This window comes from Berghia stephanieae, chromosome 9, assembly GCF_034508935.2.
Source record: "Berghia stephanieae isolate SIO BIC M18660-M18661 chromosome 9, UCSD_Bste_1.3, whole genome shotgun sequence".
Taxonomy (NCBI): domain Eukaryota; kingdom Metazoa; phylum Mollusca; class Gastropoda; order Nudibranchia; family Aeolidiidae; genus Berghia; species Berghia stephanieae.
In genome coordinates this window covers 32,410,374-32,431,939 of record NC_088368.1, presented here as the reverse complement: position 1 = coordinate 32,431,939, position 21,566 = coordinate 32,410,374, and the positions used below count along the sequence as shown (strand labels likewise).

The window sequence follows — 21,566 nt, the reverse complement described above, 5'->3', positions numbered from 1 at the left end:
AAAAAACAAACAACAAAACAACAACCCCCCCCCCACCCCCCAAAGAAAAAACAAAACAAAAAAACAAAACAAAGAAAACTTGCCGAATCTTCCTCTGTGCCTAGCCAACCCAAACTCTCGAGCAGGTATTTGAATGGGATACTTACCAATAGGAGAACACGGCAATTGTTCCTTATAAGAAATCAATCACCATTCTGGAATAAAAAATCATATCCCAGAAGAAAAAAAACAAACAAAAAAAAAAACCCCACGAAATAAACACACACACACACACACACACACACACACACACACCTCAAACACACATACACACTTAACTGATTATTTGACTCACAAACAGAGGAGGTGGGGTTTGTGAAACATTTAAGACGATACGGATATATCATGTAATTACGTGGATTCGAATCCAGCTCAGTAAAAGCAAAAACGGAATATTGCCCAGCTTTAGTGTGAAGGACGAATAGTGCAAGCAACACTATTTGTCCGTACGTACGGCAACCACGGTTGATGCTATTCGACCTTAAGGACGAATAGGGCTACCCCTGTAAATTTGCCTGCATTTCCGTGAATTTCGCTCCGACGGAAATAAACATTAAATTAAAATTTTCATTTTGTTTTACAGCCTATTGAATTGGTAAAATTCTAAGAAAATATTCAGGGAAATGGGGATCTTTGCTCATGCTATATTGAAAAAACTTCGGCTCCGCCCTGGACCTAGACTCAAACATCTCCCAGATTCTCAGGCAATTTTTTTCAGGGGGCAGATGCAGGCCTGGAGTAAAAGCCATACCCACGTTAAAATCCATTGCCAGTGGCTGTGTGAGCCTTTTGGAGGTCATTAACCAAATGATTACTTAGATCAAGATCTACTGTTATGGACTTTTCCCACAAATCTTTCCTTGAAAGCTTTTAAACAATAGACATTAAATGTGTTCCAAATTTTTTTCAAAAGCGCCTCCAGCGAGCAACAATACTCGACATCTAGAAGAGTCACGATGCCTGTTTACAATTTAGGCTTAAGACTGGAAATTCACAATTTAGAATTTCAAGGGGAGAAATTTGTTCCTACCGATGTGATACAAAGAGTCAAATGATGTAGATTTTCTAGATTAGTTCCCCCTTTTCAATATATTTTTCTTATAGGTTGCCTGCCACTATATTTTGATCACTTTGGACTAGATTATGTTCCTTGAAAATCCAAACCAACAAAGATTAATGTACTTATACATTACACATACATGCATTTACCGGTGAAGTGCTCCTTTTATTTCCCTTAACTGGAAATAATATTTGAAATGTGAGGAGTTGTATTTAAGGCACTTCTGTAATCTTGTAGATTTATATTTATAAGTAAATAGTGTCTTATCCAAGGTCACAATGCTTCGTCCATCCAGTCACTGATCACTCTGTTGGTTGACTTTGTCAGAGAAAGAGATCCTTACTCTTAACAAAACTACCAATCGAATGTGCTCTCAGTTTAAAGAAAAATTACTCGATCCATATGGGCAAAAAAGGGGCACATAACTTATCAAATCTGATTTAAGAAAAAGGTTATGTAAAGGGAAATAATCCAGTAAAGACAACAAATGGATTGCATCCCTTGAATGGAAGTTAAAAGTGAATTAAATGCGCTCTTAAATTGAAGGGAAATAACTCGATCCATATGGGCAAAAAAGGGGCTCATAACCTATCAAATCTGATTTAAGAAAAATGTTATGTAAAGGGAAATAATCCAGTAAATACAACCCACTCAAAATAAGCAATGGATTGCATCCCTTGAAGGGAAGTAAAAAGTGAATTTAATGCGCTCTTAAATTGAAGGGAAATAACTCAATCCATCGAGGTAAAAAAAGGGGCACATAACCTACTAAATAGGATTTCAGAAAAAGGGCATGTAAGGGGGATAATCCAGTAAATAAAACACTTGAAAGCAATGGATTGCATCCCTTGAATATAAGCTTTATATTTTGTTATAAATAGGTAATTATGATCGAAACTGATCAGTAGGTTTTCCACTTTCTCACCAGCTCACCCTAATGCCCATCTTCCACCAGCTGAAATGACGAGCTGTATCAGTATCATGCTAATTCCAACAGGAAGAGTGGTGTCCATTGTAGGTAACGGTTTATAACAGCACAGTGATATTTATTTTAAGAGCACAACTATCATCAGTGTAGCTACTTAGTTTGAGATCACCTAAAAGTCTCATCCAGACACAAACACAGGTCCCCAGTAAGAGGAATGCACTGGAATGTTTACAAACCAATATATATTTATAATTTTTTTAAAATGAAACAATGCATAACAGAGAGATGATTTACAAGGAAAAAATATCATCTACAAAATCTATGACTATACATTTGACTGTTTCCCTCCCAGCCAAGGAATACGTCCAGGGCTAGGACAAAACTAAATAATCTTACTCCAAGACAAAGACAGAAAGCAACTCGGAAAACCGATACAAGGGAATAGAAGGCACTGCCTGACCTCCTGCCCACCATGGGAGGTCAAATATCCCACCCAGTTTCCACAATTTGAAAGCAAACGATAACGTGTACTGGTGACAAAAATATTACAACTTGCTTGTTGGAAATAAAACATTTACTTTTATCTGTTAATATGAACAGCAAACATTACTTACTACACACTTGTCTTTTGATTGGTCTCTGTCGTTATATAATCTGATACATGGACAAGGACTTCATTAAACTGTAAACCAACTTAACGATGGCCATGTGTTGCTGTGGTGTAGGGTAGAGTAAGGAACAGTCATGGACTCTCACAACACAATCTAAATTTTGTCAAAGGATTCGAATCAGTGATTAGGTTGGTTGCTCTTTTAAAAGGAAAGGCATTTGCACTGTTACCTCTGTGCTTTACAAGAGACCTGCTGGGGTCCATTGCGCTATGGGCCCTGCACTCTGAAGAACTTGTTTTGTAAAAATTACCAAGAACAACTCTTAAAATAAACATTTGTTGGGGTAACTGAATAATGCAAATCATAAAACAACGCTAGATAAATAAGAAACGTTTTCATCATTTATTTATTTTTAAAAATCCTTTATATTCCATTGAGCATAAGATGGTAATGATTGAAATTGCATTGATTTTCATTTTTTTTTTAAAATTCGACACTTACAATAATGATGATGTTTGCAATAATAACGAATTTTTAAAACCAATAATTCATCATCACATAAAACAAGTAGTTGTTTCAAAAATTGAGGTGGTACTACTAGAGAAAAAGAAACCACACTAAAGGGATTAAATTAGGAACTGCCTTCTGAACAAAAAAGATAATAAATACAGATTCAATTTTTCCAATCACGATAAAGAAAATCATTAATACAAACTCATACTCAAAAAAATGTAATTCCTGTTTCTTTGTGTCTTTAGTGTGAAGATTTACTGAAATACGTTTGAAACATTTAAATAAAAATAAGAAGAATAATAGAGTAATGACACATAGAAAAGGGAGGTAATAATAATATCAAAAAGCATCAAGAGGTAAAATGTGACCTATCACTTCTAACTGCATATTATATCAGAGATAAGTAGATGCTAAAAAAAAAAAAGGAATCTTAATCTGTAAAGGCGAGTAGTAATATTGCTTCTTGGGTTGGAATCTGTGTCAAATGAGGAGAGATTGTTTTGTTTTTAAGGGTTTTACGGCGCTTGCAACACATTAAAGTCATATCAGCACCAGTAAAAAGGAAGAAAATAGAATAGTAATAAGTTTTAGAATTACAATTAAAGCACCCAAGAAAAGGTAAGACGAAAGGGAATTGGTTTAAATAGGAAACAGGTGTAGATTCCAAGAGCACACCATCAAAGTACTTAGTTTGAGATCACGTAAATGTCTCATCCTGACGTTAAGCACATGTCCCCGCTAAGAGGGACACACTCAAATGTTAACAAATTATATATAACGTAAATAAAACATAATACAGTGCATAACAGAGAGATGATTTACAAGGAAAAAAATATCATCTTCCAAAACTAACTATACATTTGACTGTTTCCCTCTCAGCCTAGGGTCTGGCCAAAATCAAGTAATCTCATTCCAAGACAGAAAGAAAGTTGGAAAACAGATATAGACACAGCAAGTACTTCCCTGCCCACTATAGGAGATCAGGAACCCACCCAGGAGGAGAGATTAATAACTCTGGATCGCCCATGTTTAAAATATAGAAGGCTGTGTGGAGATTTAATTCAGCTATATATAACATTTGTTATTCTCTGTTTAATAAGAACCCAAAGGTCATTTTTACATTCTCCTCTTTTACTTTTACAAGAGGTGATAAGTTTAAAATTTATATTTCAAGGTGTTCAACAAATTTTAGATTAAATTCTTATGTTCATCAAGAAGTAAACATTTGGAAAAGCATTAAATTTTAAAACAAAACATGTTAGTTCTATAAACCAACTTAAGTAATTGATCGCCAGAGAATTGAATTCATTAAGATAGATTAATGTTTGTCATTATCAAAACAAATGTAATTCATTCAGATTGTTTCAATATCATAACATGACATAGAATTGAATTCTTTAAGATGTGAGATTAATGCTTGTTGTTATTAAAACAAAAGTGATTTATTAAGATTGTTTCAATATCATAACATGTATAAGAATTGAGCGAATATAATGTGCTAGTTAGCTTTTATATGATAAGATAAGTTATAAAATAGAAACTTTTGGTTTCATGTACTAGGCACTTTCGGGGATAAAATGAGAATTTTTTTTTTAATGCTGAACTCCCAATCTGCTATTATCTTGTCATTTTATTTTGAAATGTTTATCCTGAAATCGAGCTTTCCCTGTTTCATAATTTTAAAAAGAAAGCATCACATAATTAAAAAATACATACCGTAGATGATGAAAATCTTGACACTAAATTTCCACAAAAAATCAAACTCATAAATTCCAACAATCCCCGATTTAGAGCCTTTATCTCGCATCGTTAACTCTCTCCTTACCAGCCATTTTCAGAACTTTCCCCAAAACTCCAAACTCACCCAACACAAAAATAGATTTTTCTTACTGTAACAGAATAGCAATAAGTACATTCTATACATAATACTGTTCAGCAAAATGAGCTCTCCAATACAGTATCAAGTTTTTATAGCTAAAACAAACAAACAAAATTTCTTTAAATTTTGTGATGAACTGATACAAAAGAATGATAATATGGTTGGTTGCATTGTAACCAATGTGACGATTTCCCTGTGGTTGGGAAGTAGAGGATTAAAGAAAAGATGGAGATGAACTTGTTATGACTTCAGTCTGGGTATACATGAAACATTTAAGCAGCCTGAGATGAACGAATAAATAGATGAAACATTCACTTTTATGTGTTAAGGAGGACACCTCACATGTATCACTGAAAACAATTGTTTGTGAAAACAAGGATGGCAACAAGAATAATAATAATAGTGATGATGATGATAATAAAAGTATCCCAAAATCTCATCCCTTCTTTCACCAATTGGTGGACTTGGCGGCTGTCAACAACTCCCTGGATATAATCATTCTCTGGATCTGGGCTGTTCCCTCATAAATCTGGGTACAAATCAAATGCAGTGAAAGAGAGAATCAACATCTAATTCTGGGTCACCCCTTTTTAAAATCTGGATACATATCAAATGCAGTGAAAGAGAGAATCAACATTTAATTCTGGGTCACCCCTTTTTAAAATCTGGATACAAATCAAATGCAGTGAAAGAGAGAATCAACGTTTAATTCTGGGTCACCCCTTTTTAAAATCTGGATACAAATCAAATGCAGTGAAAGAGGGAATCAACGTTTAATTCTGGGTCACTCCTTTGATACGAAAGGATTAGTTAAATAAGAAAAGGAGGAAAAAAATATATGAATGAGACACAGGTTGGAATTGAAACCATGGCTTCTATAGGAAGAATTTGTCTAATCTAAATATAGGGTACAATGGCATAATATTACCCGTCACAAATCTCCCTCCCAACCAGGGCCAGGACAAAACCAAGTAATCTCATTCCAATCCTTTCTTTCACCACTGCTATGTTGGTCCAATCTTTGTTTTGTTTGTTTGTTTTTAAGGGTTTTACGGCACTTGCAACACATTAAGGTCATATCAGCGCCCGTAAAAAGGAAGAAAATGGGTGAGTAAAAAGTTCTAGAATTACAATTAGAGCACCCAAGAAAAGGCAAGACAAAGGGGAATTGGTTCAAGTAGGAAATAAATGTAAATTCCAAGAGCATACCATCAAAGTACATAGTTTGAGATCACCTAAAAGTCCATCCAGACACAAGAAGAGGTCCCCACTAAGAGGAATACATTCACATGTTTTAAAAATCATATACAATACAAAGAAAACATAATACTAATACAGTGCATAACAGAGAGATGATTTACAAGGGAAAAAATATCATTTCCCAAAACATTTGACTGTTTCCCTCCCAGCCAGGGTACCCAGACAGTGCCAGGACAAAACCAAGTAATCTCATTCCAAGACAAAGATAGAAAGCTAGTTGGAAAACAGATATAAGGGGATAGAAGACACAGTAAGTACCTCCTTGCCCAATATGGGAGGTCAGGAACCCCACCCAGGGTCCCATCTTTAAAAGTATTTAACTTCCTTGGGCAAGGTCAATATTATCATAAACATTAAAATTGATTATTTCCTGACCTGGTATATCTTGGCATCTCTCATCAACTTTTCCACTGGGTAGTCCGAATTGAATCCGTTTCCGCCGAAAATCTGAGACAAGTAAAAAACGTGTCACAATGAATGTGCTGTATGGTCGTTATGTGTTGTTGTGTAAAGTGTTTGTCATGCTTGTTGTTGTATGGTATGTGTAACATAATAGAATTTAATTACTAAATTAAAAACAGAAATTGAACAAAACATTTACTATTATTATGGGTCATTAAGTTTCCACTATTTCAAGTCCTCCCCTTTTTTCCCCTCTGCTTATTCAAATTTCAAAGAAAATCATTTGTAAATACAGTGGAATCCTAATAAAGCTAACTTGATTTCATCCATTATCAACGGAACACACTTAGATAAAAAGAATAGAAAATTTGGGGACCACCAAAAGGTGTTGACTTTATACAGATTCCACTGGAGATAAAGATAAAGGGAGAAAATCTGACTCATGAATGAACAACACAAAACAAATGGCATTTCGACCTTGGGCCTTTTTCGAGTAAACACATATATATTTATATTAGATTGTCATAATAATATAGGTGAAAATTTTTTAATGTGTGTGTGTGTGCAATGGAAGAGAGAGAGAGAGAGAGAGAGAGAGAGAGAGAGAGAGAGAGAGAGAGAGAGAGAGAGAGAGAGATAGAGAGAGAGACAGTGAGATGACGTAATGATATCAAAACTATATATATATCAAGAATAAGGTAGGGGGATGGGGGGAAGGGGTTATTGAAGAATACTAGACAGCAATAGTGTCTTTAACAGATTCCACTGCATTGTAAACAGGTAACTTCTTTAAAAAAACAAATTTGATTTTTGTCTTTTTGCAAGGGCCTTATATTCACATTTGTTAATTCTTAAACAATCTTTCATTTTTTATAGTGTCAATTTAATGTGTGTCTTGATAAGTATTTTACCAATATTTTTATTAACCCTATTTCTTACACCCACTAAATATTCCTATTTCTGTCTTGTGGGGTGTATCACACCCCCTAACAATTACTGTTGAATCTATCGGTATATTCCGATTTCTGTCCATTGGGGTGTAACACACCCCCTACATATAGATAAGCATTAATTGGAAACCCCCTATTTCAAACATTGGGGTGTAACACACCCCACCTCTTTTGTCACTGTTTTATTAGTATCTTCAACATTTGGTCCCCGAATATGAAGGTATTTAGTTACTTTTTTGTTGCCAATTTAAGTTCTCTGGCAACTTGTAAATTACAATTGGCCACCATTTCCTTTTCCTGTGAATGGAAAGTTACACCTGTTGAACCGTTTGAAGCAAAGAATATATGTGTTTTTAATCCGGCAACATACCCACCTGGTAAGTAGAGTTCTTCTCTATAATTTCATTTCAACTATGTATTCCTTTATGTTTGAACAGCATACCTCTAAATAGTTTTGCTTTAGACTCGTTTCACAATCTCTTATACTGATATCCTATTGATTAGCCTTTCTACTTCTACTTTCTAGTTACATGTTCTAAGGCAGCTAAACGTAATCACAGACTAGTAATGCAACTAAATGCAACACTTTAAATTGATATGTTTATAACTCCTAACCCTAAAAATGATAATTCATAGATGAACAGAGTAGGAAGAAATAATTCAATTGATACATTTCTTCACTTATTTGTTCTTACAGTTCTATTCTTTCTTTGATCATGGATGGGTAGAGATCAAATATTTTTGACACCTTCAGTACTGGAGACAGCTTGATTTACACGGATCTGCAGCCTGCTCAAGTTGATTCATCACCTACACACTGTAAGTTCTATTGCCATGTCCTTTTTAATTTCATCATTGATTGTGTTTATGTGTGTATTATTGGATTAAATACGGTAACAACTTAATTTGTTATTGATCCGTAAAATTACTTGCTCTATATGGAAAACTTGAGACCACTTAAAATCAGGCACATGGCAGTAACACTATAGGAGTTATATTTATTGGTCAATGAAAACAAAGAGGCGCCTAGAGCAGGGCTTGAACCGGTGTCGTCCAGGCAAAAAGTGCAATGCCTCGACAATCACATAACCTCACCTCCATTCGATCGTTGATGGTATTGTTTTAGTTTTAGCATTTACTTCATTTTTACAAAATCACAGGTTTATAAATGTTATAGTTATATATCCTATTTTTCGTTCATAAATCTTATCTCACTTTGTATTCCCTGAACCCTAAAGCAGAACATAACCATTGTTATTAGACTGTAGTCTATTCTGGATGAAAAGTATTTATGCTTTAGTATATCATTTTTCACCATTTTATTGTCCACTCATTGGTGGTCTGATCAGGTTGAGGTAGACCAGCGTTCAATCCAACAGAAAGTTTAAACTGATTTTGCTCTTCTAAAGTTTAGAATTGCCATTACCTTGAGGAAAATAGCCCTTGAAGAAGAAGAGCATTAGTTAATTACTGGGGCTTGTCTCTATGTCATGTTCTTTCTTCTAATTCTAATCATTTAAATTCATGTATCTAATTTTGCTTTCAGACTATTCCTATGCAGAGCAGTTAGACTGGATCCCTGACAATGATTTAACAGATGATGAAATGAATCCGAGAACATCAGATGAGAGCAGTGATGACGAAGATTTCCCTGCTGTATTGGCTGATTCAGATCCTGACTCAGAGCTGGAAGAAGAAAACCTTGAGGATCAAAATGTTCATGATCAGCTTCCATTGCCAGCAACAAGCAACATCATAGTCAGCAAAAATGGTTCAGTGGTATGGAGCAAGGTCCCTACTCCTCAAGTGGGAAGAACACCGACTAGAAATGTGTACAGGCCTCCAACGTCACATGTCAGGAATCAGAAAACCGTGAACTCTGTCGTCTCTGCCTTCAGTTTGATATTCACAGAGGTCATCATTTACATGATAGTCAAGATGACAAATCTAGAGGGTATGAGGCGGAAAGGAACTCGATGGCAACCTGTGGACCTATTGGAAATGCGCGCCTTGATTGGTCTCTTTATTCATTTAGGGGCACGCAAGCTGAGTCTTTTGAGGGCATCTAAGATTTGGCATGGAGCATCGGCCGACAGTGTTGCAATGTGCACAATGAGCTTCAGGCGCTTCATTGAGTTATGTACAGTTTTGAGGTTTGATGACAAAGAGAAGAGATCAAGAAGACAAAGTAAGGATGTGTTTGCACCATTGAGGGATCTGTTCACAAAAGTCAATAACAACTTACAGAAATCTTACATACCATCTCAAAGCCTGACAGTCGATGAACAACTTGTGCCATGGAGGGGCCGATGTAAATTTTTGCAATACCTCCCCAGCAAACCTGACAAATACGGACTCTAGCTGTTTCTTATTTGCGATAGCAAGACTGCATACCCGTTGAGTGGAATACCGTATTTAGGCCGACATGGAGACAGAAAGACAAATTTAGGAAGGGAGATTGTAAAAGAACTGGCTACACCCTAGTACAAGAGTGGTCACAATGTGACTTGTGACAACTTTTTCACAGATCTCGAACTGGCACGGTACTTATCAAAAAGAGGCCTATCGCTTATAGGGACAGTACGGAAAAACAAGGCTTTTTTACCAAGGATTTTCCAAACAGGAAAGGATAGTGGAAAATATGATAGTAGCTTCTTATTTACCGAAGAAGAAAGCTTAGTTGCCTACAAGTCTAATGACAAGAAGCACGTCGTGGTTCTCAGCACAATGCACCATGCAGCAGATGTGGACACCGACGATAGAAAGAAGAAACCGATAATAGTACAAGATTATAATAAGACAAAAGGGGTGTCGATACATTCGACTACATGTGCCACAGTTACTCCTGTAAGCGAAAGACGAGGCGGTGGCCAATGGTCTTGTTCTACAATCTCCTCGACACAGCAGTGGTAGCGTCCCATGTGATCTACAAAGATGATACCCAAACCCACACAGACAGAGGAAAGTTTAATGAGCTCTTGGCAAAGGACTTGCTCTTTGAGCACTTACAGAGGAGAATGTCACTGGCAAGGACGAATAGAAGAGTAAATCTTTATTATGAAATCCTCAAGCTTGAAATGAAGTTGTGCTTGGAAGTCCATACAAGGCAATCAGGACAGAAGAGGAAAGCTAGCCAAGGGAGATGCACCATGTGTCCCAGGAAAAAGGACAGAAAAGTCAAGCAAGTCTGTTTGAAATGTGACGCCTTCATTTGCAACGATCACAGCTCACTCATTTGCTCTGTTTGTATGCCGGTTTGATTATGAGCCATTGATCATTTGCCCTGTGATGACATTGGTTGGATTTTGTTTCCATTTATCTGTTCTCATATTTGATTTCATTTTAATTAAATTCTTTTTCTCTACTCAGGTATTTGCCTTGTTTCTTGATTACGTGTTGCATACCTAAAGTTGTGTAGTATGCTTTGTCCAACAGCATTAGCTCAGTTGATAACACACTGGACTTCAGTTGCATACAATGCCTGATTCAGTCCCCAAGGGTAGTCTTTTTTCAGCGAGTGAGAATCTTACTCTTACGCTTATCAAATCATAATTGGAAAGTATCCTGCGTGAAACCATCATCCTATTCAAGGGGTATCAAGAAATTGTTCCTAATCCATACCATGCTACATGATCCAGAGTAAGCACTATGCCTATAAGTATAAGTGTAAGCGTCCATGATCTTGAAGATCTTGAGTTGCATAGCTCTACTTGCTGAAATATGTAAAAATCAGTGTTACTGTGAAAATAAAAAGTTGTTGATGGACTTACAACTAACAACTGACCAAATTGGACCTTGATTACACAAAGAAAGCGTCTCTTTCCTATTCTTCACGCCAGGATAGGCATATTGAAAATAAAATCACAGGATTGGAGACGAGTACATCAGCCCATGTGCTTCAATTTGGGATTTGAACCGGGGCATAAAGTTGTAAAACATGGTCTGGTTGGTCACTGCTTTGGTTCACACAGTGATTATTTTGATCACAACATTGAAAACCTCATGGGGTGTGACACACCCCAAAGGGAAAAATAGGAGGTTTCCGAGTTTTCTCTACTCATACATAAGGGGGTGTGATACACCCCAAAAGACATAAATCTCAAAATCCAGTGATGACCTTCTGGGGTGAGCAAACTATGCACGTGAGATAAAAAAAATTTGGCCAGGTGATAGATGGGGTCAATTTAGGAAAAGTCATGAAATTTGAAGGCTTTAGGACAAAAACTGTTGATTTTAGAGCGAAAAAATATGGGGTTGGGGTGTGATACACCCCAATGGTAGAAATAGGGCAGAAGCATATTGCTCCACTTTTTTTCTTAAACAATGTGTGTTCGGGAAAGCCGCAAAATGTTCTTCCTTTTTCAAAATGTTAATTAAAACCCATGGATTTGACACGGAGATAACGATCATTGTATTTGATTAATAAATTAGTAATATTATATCAGTTGCAATGGGAAAAAAATAATGTTTAAAGTTAAAGGTAAAGGTGAAACATAATTAATCTATAAATTCTATCTCAGAGTCTGATCCACAGTCAGGGAACCACTGCTATATCCCAACAAAATGCCTTATTACTATTACACAGGGATGTAAATGCAAAGTTGAAAAAAATTCTGAAATTCTGCGAGCTCATTTCAATAGTCTAAACTCCAAGTGACACACCAGGAATGAGGTGATAAATGGCCTTGTGATTGTGACAACATTTTTAGGACTTTTGAGTGATAAGTCTCAGAATAAAATCTAAATTATTTTGTTTATGGATGGATTTTAATGATTTATGTCTCCTTTTTGTCAGGAGGAAATACCATTATTTGGTGTTGTTCATGCTTAAATCAGTGCCCATTAATTTAGTATTATCCTTATCTTTATGGATTAAACAGGGTTAAATTAGTTTGGGATACTGAAAAAAATCAGAATTTTGGAATTCTTAACTTATTTTCACTGCACGTAATCCAACACCTAAACTTTTATATCAAAATTATATTCAGGTCAAAATATTACCCCCAATGACTAAATGAATCTGACAATAATAAAAACTCGTACTCAAATTTCAACAGCCATATCATTACTAAGGCCAATTTTGAGATTGGAAAGATGGTCACCTCCCGATATTTATCATTTTCTCAGGCCCCAAACCCTTCTGCTAATAACAAAGGCAATAAGGAAGTACATTACAATTAAAATACTACATTAGGTTTAGAACCGTGTTAAAAGCCCTTTACTTTCAATGAGAACAAACAAATTTGATTTTTCCCCCACCACAGTCAAACGTTCGTGGCAGTCTCAACCAGAAATGAGACCCCATAGAAATTTCTCATAAAGACCAAGGCTAAGGAAATGTATCTTCAGACTCATTATGACTGAAATGAATTGCAACACACAGGAATTACTTACAGAAACAGAAATACATTCCAATTGAGCCTTAGGAAGAAAGTGTAACAACAACTCAGAACTCAGTCATGAATACTCGATATATATCCACCATCTTCTACTTTCGATTCTGCAGCCCATGTTTTGCTTCCGGTAAATTAAAAATAACCCTCCTTGTTTACACAACAGATGTGAATCTAGTTCCGAATTAAAATTAGGAAAATTCGGAAATTCGAACGCTATCAATCCTTAGTACTTCCGAATTAAAATTCGGAAGCTGTCGTGGAAATAAGTTGAATGGTTAAATACACGTATAATCATAACTGACACAACAGTAGTGTAAATTAAGTGTTTCAGTACATTGAAAATGGATATTCACTACAAATTCTCTATATGTACAGCAGTATCTCTTATCACAAGAGTTGTTGGTAGTGAGGTATTAAGAAATATTTAAATTGTTTGGGGAAGCTAGAAAATGTCTGAAAAATAGGAAATCCTAATAATTCTGAAAGATTTACATCCCTGATTACATACTCATTGATGAGAATGACTCCCAGCTTATCAAAAATTTCTAAATCCTGAGAATTCTTTGTAGTCTGTTAGACCTGGCAGAAAGTACTTTGCAATAATAGACTATCAGAAGGATAGCAAGCAATTGTTACTGTTTGTTAAACACTGAAGGAACCGGAGCAGATTCCATCTCCATGGTCCTCTACAGGACTACTTTTTTTTTCTTCTACTTTATGGTAAAATTCTAAAGATTTGTGCAAAGACTTTTATTTTTATTTTTATTTAATTGTTACCTTGGATACAAGATGTCAACATAATTAATAACAATTCTTTTTTTAAAAAGCAGCACATATTTACTCAAAACAAAACTGTTATCTGTTCAGATATTATTTTTATTATTATTTTTGACCAAACCTGCACTGCATCAGTAGCACACTTGTTGGCAACGTCACCAGCCAGAGCCTTAGCAATGGAGGCATAGTAAGTATTACGACGACCTTGGTCTATCTCCCAGGCAGCTCTCATTGTGGCCAGACGGGCCGTTTCCACTCCTATGGCCATATCGGCAAGAAGGAAGGCAACGGCTTGATGCTGCCAGAGGAAAAAATTATTTTGGTAATGGTGGTAACGATGATGATGATGATAAAAGAAGATAAAGTTATTTGTTTTATTTTTAAGGGATTTATGCCGCTTGGAACACATTTAAGTCATATCAGCGCCAATAAAAAGGAGGAACAGGGGATAGTAAAAAGTTCTAGAATTACAATTAAAGTACCCAAGAAAAAGTAAGACAAAAGGGGATCAATTTCAAATTTTCAGTTGTGGTACTTAATCTTATGACCCTGAAGGACTGTTTTTTTGTGTTTTTTTAAAATTACATTAGTTATCCCAAATTACAAAATCTCAAACAAAGAAAATTTCAAAAGCTCATATTGAATAGTAGTAGGAAGTCTTGATAGCTCATTTGGTAGAGCAATTACTTATAAATAATAGATTGATTCAAATCTGGGTCCTGTTAGTCTTTTTCTTAATCCCTCTATCCAACCAGCAGTAACTGTCTAGACCTGTAAATGAGCTCTATAAAAATTGACTGAAACTCTTCGACAAACTGAAGATTCAATTATTTTTTTAAAATAAGGCATCATTGGAGAGGAGAGTGATAAATACAATATATCAAAATAGTGGGTGTTATTTCTTACTGGAAGTATGACTGCCATAATTTGATGTAGAAGGAATGCTAAATAAGCATGTCATTCATATAGGTAAAGATGACCTCATCAAAGTCATATTCCTGCATCGGGAATTTTTTTGACATAGAAAAATAATCACCATTATCATCTTTAACTTCTAGCCATGACCAATTGAATTTATTCCTCAAGGGACTCACATCTTTATCGATGCTCGACAAGTCTGAATTGCGATCCACGAACAGCTCAGCCATGTGAGAACATTAGCATAATGTAGCAATGAGCAAACTTGATTTTCAATCAGTAAATGACAGAGAAAAAAAAAATTAAATAAATATGACTTCAGGCCAATACACTGAATTATTAAGTAGAAGTGAATTATCAAGAAGAAACTTCGGCAGGCGTAGCGGTAGCGGAAAAATTCAAAGAATCGAAATGAAGGTAAATCGCCACAAAACAGCAAGCTCGCTTGGGCTTGAGCAAAACAATGCCAGAAAACGTCCTGATTTGCACGGGGATTAATTAGGCTACTTACCATTGTTCCTTATGATCAGGTACTCAATCAGTGAAGAAACGGTCAACCAGTTTGTTTACAACGTGAGGCAATCGAAATGTGCTTGTAGCAATCTATCCTAACTTTCGATTTGAAGATGTCTACATAACGGACTTGCGGCATTCGCAATTTACTTTATCATAGTTTTGAGACTCGAAGGGTAAATGTGGTCAATTTTGGCTTAGATGAAACAGTGAAATTTATCGCTCAGTGGCTCAGTTAAAATTGGCTACAGTTGGGATCACGACGGTTTGGAAAGTGAAAAAATAATTTAACGAAGGATGTGTGAAAATACCCAGGGAAGTGTTCAGACACGCCTTTTATAAAAAGCGTCGCTTAGTCTTGGCAATATATACATAGTTAAAATAAACGGTCCCCATGAGCTATGCGTAGCGCTGTGGAACACTCCTAATTATTTTACGGTCATTCGACTACGATTTGTGAATTCTTTCTTTTTTTATTTCTTTCTTTCTTTCTTTCTTTCCTTTTTTAAATATTTGAATTTGACAAATTGACTGATTTCAGTTAATTGACTGAGAATTTACAGTCTGTCTTTTAGATATGGTAGAAGGAAGTAATATACAATAGATTAGCATTGAATTACGCAGGGATGCCTCACCGTGATAGCAATATTTGTTTGAGTGAGTGCATACCCCCCCCCCCCCCCCCCCTACCTTCTCTTACCTCACAGATGGGTTTCCCCATGGTTTGTCTTTCCATGGAATATTTGGTGGCTTCGTCCAAGGCTCTCTGCGCAAGACCTGTAGCACCTGCGGCCACCTGGAATACAAATGAGACAAGGTCAAGGACACAGCCACCATGTTTACATCTCCCAACGAGATCCCACACAGGAATCTGACACATATTTAAATTATCAGCCACAGGGAATAAGTGAATATTAAGCTGTTAAAAACTGTGGATTCTGAATCTGAAAGTGAATGTCAAAATTAAAATTGGGTTTAAATACACATGAAATTTTTAGAGATCACGTATAATATCGAATGATAATCTTGTTACCATAAATTAATCTATAAGTTTAAAGAAATATACAAAATTAACATAACACATGTCATTCATATAAAATTGTTTTAGCTGTGAAGTACTGAACAAAATGATAATGACAGCTTCAAAAAATAGAATGTTTTAGGCACAAAACACTTCAGCCAACAACTAAAACAATTTTATCTGAATGAAGCGAGTTTTGTTAATTAGATATACTTTTAAACTGTTAGATTAATTTGTGGTAACAAAGTTACCTATTGGTATTATACGTTATCTTTTAAAAACTCATGTGTGTTTGAGTTCGATTTTAAATTTTGATAAAACACTCATTCCTCTAACCAAAATATTTTTATAAATTGAGTAAAAATGGATGACATTAAACAACTCAGAAGAGAAACACAAAAATTTGATATTCTGACTGTTTGTTTTTGTTTTTAAGGGTTTTACGTTGCTTGCAACATATTTAGGTCATTCCAGCGCCAGTAAAAAGGAAGAAAATTGGATAATAAAATAATTTTAGATTTACAATTAAAAGCATGTAAGAAAAGTAAGACAAAGGGGAATTGTACAAATTGGGAACAGATGTAGATTCCAAGAGCATACTTTCATTGTGCATAGTTTGAGATCTCTATATTAGTCTCATCCAGCCTCAAGCACAGGATCCCACTTAAAAGAACACACTCAAATTATACATTCAAATCAGCAAATATAACAACACATAACAGAGATTTATAAATGAAAAAAAAATATCATCTCCCCAAAACTTTAACTATACATTTGACTGCTTCCCTCCCACCCAAGGACTCCGATAGGAGAAAAAAACCCCCCAAAAACAAACAAACAAACCAAGTAATCTCATTCCAAGTCAAAGACAAAATCAAGTTGGAAAACAGATGTAGGAATATAAAAGACACAGTAAGTGACCTCCATGCCCACGATGGGAGGTCAAGAACCCCACCAGTGGACGTGAAGTGGTTATTCTGACTATCATGTCTGAATTCCGCCCCAGTTTGAACTATAACATTTTGCTATACTTACAGGGGGCCTTGTTTTGTCAAAAGCACCCATGGCAATCTTGAATCCGATTCCCTCTGCTCCAAGGATATTCTAAAAAATAACAAAACAAAATAAATAAATAAAACCTGACATTAAATTTTGATTTTGTTCATTTCCAGTCTAAAGCTCTTCGAATATGCGTCATTTGACAGTCAATAATTTAAATAAAACATATTTCAAGACCTAAAATATAAAGAAGTAATTAATCAATATGCATTTTTAAGTTTCAAAACTTTTTGTTTCAGGTCCTTTTCAGTATGTATCATTTTTTCAACTTTAAAGGGCAGTACATTCCTGAATGTCCTCTAACAAAGAGACTATATCGTATAATGCACATGATTAATATCTATCTACCATAACTCACCTCTTTGGGAACTCGCACATCTTCAAAAGTGATACCCCTGGTATCTGATGCCCTCTGACCCATATTCATTTCCTGGAGAAAAAAAAAAAATAAATAAAAAATATATATATATATATAGAGTACGATCCACGAGCTGTACACAACCTATCAGTGTTAGACTGAACCCTGGCAATTGATGATTTATTCCATTGCTGTTCTCTTGCTATTATCTTATATTTTGTTTTTGTAAAAAAAAAAAAGAAAAGAAAAAGTAAACAGCCAAGACAGAAGGAGGCATCATTCTTTTTTTTTTTAAAAAGAAAGGATTGGTTGGGTGACATACGGATATGTTGTATGCATCAAAAATATGTCAGCATTTGGTGTGAGAGAGAGTTATATCCTCCATCACCTGTATTACTATTACTCTGCTCCTGTCATGTACAAATACTCCTTTTGTCAAATCCTTGAAATGAAAAATCTTGTGACAGTTTTCCAAAAACGTCTTGCTGTAAATGAAGATTATATTGGAATAAAAAAAATAATTAAAAGAGTAGGACTAGTAAACCAGAAGATGCAAGGTTATGAAACAGACAAAAGGTTGATGACAATCAATTTTGGTACACACAATATTAATTTGGTTAAAGCTTATCTCGACCATACCAAAATTAGTCACTTCAAAACTTAAGTAAATATCACATATATGAACTCTTTCAGCACTGAGGCTATATTCGCATTTTCCGTCACAAAATGGCTGACATCTGATTGAGGCAGCATTAAAATGACAAGCTAAGACAAGGGGACATTCGAATTCGGCACAAAATCTCAATTAAAATACCCCCCTAGGGCCAATTGAATGTTATGATGAAAGAAATGATACTATTAGTTCAATTTATAGTACTTTTGTTGAAAATAGGATTGGATTACATTTTTGTTTTAGCCTTTCAAGACTGGCGCACTGGGCGGCCATTGACCAGTAGAACAGATTCTGCTCTGGCCGCACAGTGCAGCCAATGGCGCTGAAAGAGTTAAAAGCACATTTCTAGAGTAAATTCAATGTCCTGCATAATGCTTCGTTTATTCCCCCAGTTGGAATTATGGAATCATATATACATACAAGGCACACATTTAATGCCTCTTTGCACTATATAACATATATCTATCCATCACAGCTTACAATCGAGTCATTTACATGAGAGACACAATTTATGTATAGTGCCTTACTCAGGGACACAAATCCAAGGCCATAGTTTTAAGATCGTTGTGATTAATCCTGTCCCTGTCCATACAATAAAAATGGTTTGACTTGGTTAAAAAATGGGATAAATTGAATTCTTAGTCAAGAATATGAAACATGAGTTAAGTTTATATTTTTTATTGAGGACAATGAAGATACAATGGAATCCGAATAAAGTCACTCTTAAAGTCAACTTCTGCTTGACGTCAACACCTCTTGTTGGTCCCAAATTTTCTGCTCTTTATCTAAGTGTGTTCCATTGATAATGATATGGATGAAGCCAACCTTGCTTAAAGTCAACCGATCTTTCTGGTCCGTTGGCGTTGGCTTTATAGGGTTCCACTGTAGTTTCTGTAAGTGCCAAAAATTGATATTTTGAAATTTCCGATAATTAATTTAAATTTCCTTTCGGGCACTTTGTTTACCCTGACATTATAACTGTTTGAGGTGGTGGAGCACATAATATAACCCCATGGGTGCAAGCAACTGGACCTCAAAAAGCCTGCAAGTCTACTTATGACCAGACATATAATCTGAAAAAGCCTGCAAGATTCACGGACTTACCTCGTCATTTGAAGTCTTGTTCTCAGCATCCAGTCTTCATAATAGTAGTCCACAATTGTTGTATGTTTAATCCAAAGGTTGTAATGCAGTAATTTGTTAAGTTTCTTGTCACAAGTTGCACAAAAAAAAAAAAAAAATAAATAAATTTTAAAAAATCAATCAAATCCAAATCACAAAAAGCCCGCGACGTTTTTTTCGGTAATCCAATCGGCCGGCAGTAGCCGGCACTCTTGCACTCATGTAACCCTCACACTTACCTTTCTGCCAGGGGTAATACCGGGTGTATCAGCCTCGACTACAAATCCTGTAAAAGCTTTTCCGGCTGGAGTCTTGGGATCAGAACTAGTCCTGGCAAGGACAAAGTACCAGTTGGCCACCCCGCCATTTGTGATCCACATCTTCTGACCGTTGATGATGTATTCGTCTCCCTTTTTCTCAGCCCTTGTACGAATCCCAGCCACGTCTGATCCAGCTGTTGGCTCTGTCACACAGTAGGCCTGGGAAAAGATGTTATTTAATGTTTGGATTTTAAAACACAAAGGTTTTTCAGAATTTGCAGCACTGTTGGGTTGTATCACTGGAGTGCTATTTTGAATAAACATAAGTGCACTTTTAATTGAATGAGCAGGAGATCCAAAGATGCCTATTATTCGTGCGGCTATGTGGTCTTGTGGTATGACACTCGCTTTAGGATCGGAAGGTCTTGGGTTCGAGTCTCACTCTGGGTATAGTTGAGTCCTTGGATAAGACTCTTTAATCATATTCTCTCACCGTACTCAGGTGTAAAATGAGTACCCGGTTGACAACAGGGTTGTTTCTGTCGGAAAACAAATTGTAATATTGCCTAAAAGGCGTCATGTCTTGTCCTACTTGTTAAGTGTTGCTGTTGGTCAGGGACCTCTTGTAAAGCGCTTTGAGCACATTTAGTGGATATTGCGCTATATAAAAGCTTAAGTTTTAAAAGCTCAAGTTTTTTATATTTTTCCTAACACTCATATGTATTGTTCTTCACATGCCTTAAAATGGCATTTAACTTTAACAACACCGTCTTTCATGATGTCAATCAATACTAGCAGATCCTGTTTGCTAGATGCAGTATCAATGATTAATTTTCAAAAAAGTGTGCGGTTACAGCTTTTCAGAACAAAACTTCAGATTAGCATTAGTTGAGAGAAAGACAAATGAGATGTTAAGAAAGTATAGCTCTAACATTTTGCTGCACTGACAAGAAAAGGTAAAACTAGGGAGCCCTCAAAAAAAAAAGAGAACAAAAGTATATTCCAAGTCCAAGAATCGTCTACCCGTGTGGATAATATATAATAATAATCATAATAATAATAATAATATTATTAATAATAATACTAATAATAATCGTAGTAATAGTAATAATAATAATAATAATAATAATAATAATAATAATAATAATAATAGTAATAATAATAATAATAGTAATAATAATAATAATAACAATAACAATAACAATAACAACAATAGATGATGATGCTATACAAGTGTCATCTATAATCATTTATTATTATCATCATCATTATTATTATTATTTTTATCATCATCATCATTATTATTATACATGAGACAGAAAGAGTTGAATTCCTCCCCCTCACCATCAGCCCATATGGGGAAATCAAAGCCCCTAACCCAGGGAAAGGGGTGGTGAGATAAAAAAAAAGTAACAAGCATGGAGAGACGGGAATAGGTGAAATAAGTTTTCCTAATCCAAATCAGAGGGTAGCAAGCATTTCTTACTTCTTACTTTTTCATGTTGAAGATAACGGACAAAATCCATGTCCAAAGTCCGATGGCGAGATACAGAATAATTTTACTTTCCTTTCCACTACAAACATTTTTAAAAAATGCAACATCAAATGTCGCTGTACTGACTGAGTGTCTGTGAGTATGTGCAAACATGTAGTATGGTTACTATTATTGTTGTTGTAGTACATTGCCTATTACTTATGATTAACTTTTAAACTTACACACATCAGGGGTTCTTCCATCATTCTGCCCAAAAATCTTTTCTTCTGTTCTTCATTTCCTGCAAGAATCACTGGCATTTCCTATGGGGGATAAAGAGGGAAATTTGTAAG

General features: G+C 35.5%; 1 protein-coding gene across 1 annotated transcript in view; it reads right to left on the bottom strand.

The window, feature by feature from the left end:
• Positions 1-3,026: 3,026 nt before the first annotated feature.
• The window catches only part of LOC144980059 (medium-chain specific acyl-CoA dehydrogenase, mitochondrial-like), a 30,529-nt gene continuing 11,989 nt past the window's right edge, over positions 3,027-21,566 (bottom strand). The window contains exons 6-13 of the mRNA XM_078927540.1: positions 21,456-21,536; positions 19,719-19,958; positions 17,685-17,756; positions 17,303-17,371; positions 15,947-16,042; positions 13,937-14,113; positions 6,666-6,737; positions 3,027-5,559 (exon numbers count right to left, since the gene is read on the bottom strand). Of these exons, the coding sequence (XP_078783666.1) occupies positions 5,479-5,559; positions 6,666-6,737; positions 13,937-14,113; positions 15,947-16,042; positions 17,303-17,371; positions 17,685-17,756; positions 19,719-19,958; positions 21,456-21,536 (888 nt within the window). The 3' untranslated portion in view covers positions 3,027-5,478. The remainder of the gene's footprint in view (positions 5,560-6,665; positions 6,738-13,936; positions 14,114-15,946; positions 16,043-17,302; positions 17,372-17,684; positions 17,757-19,718; positions 19,959-21,455; positions 21,537-21,566) is intronic.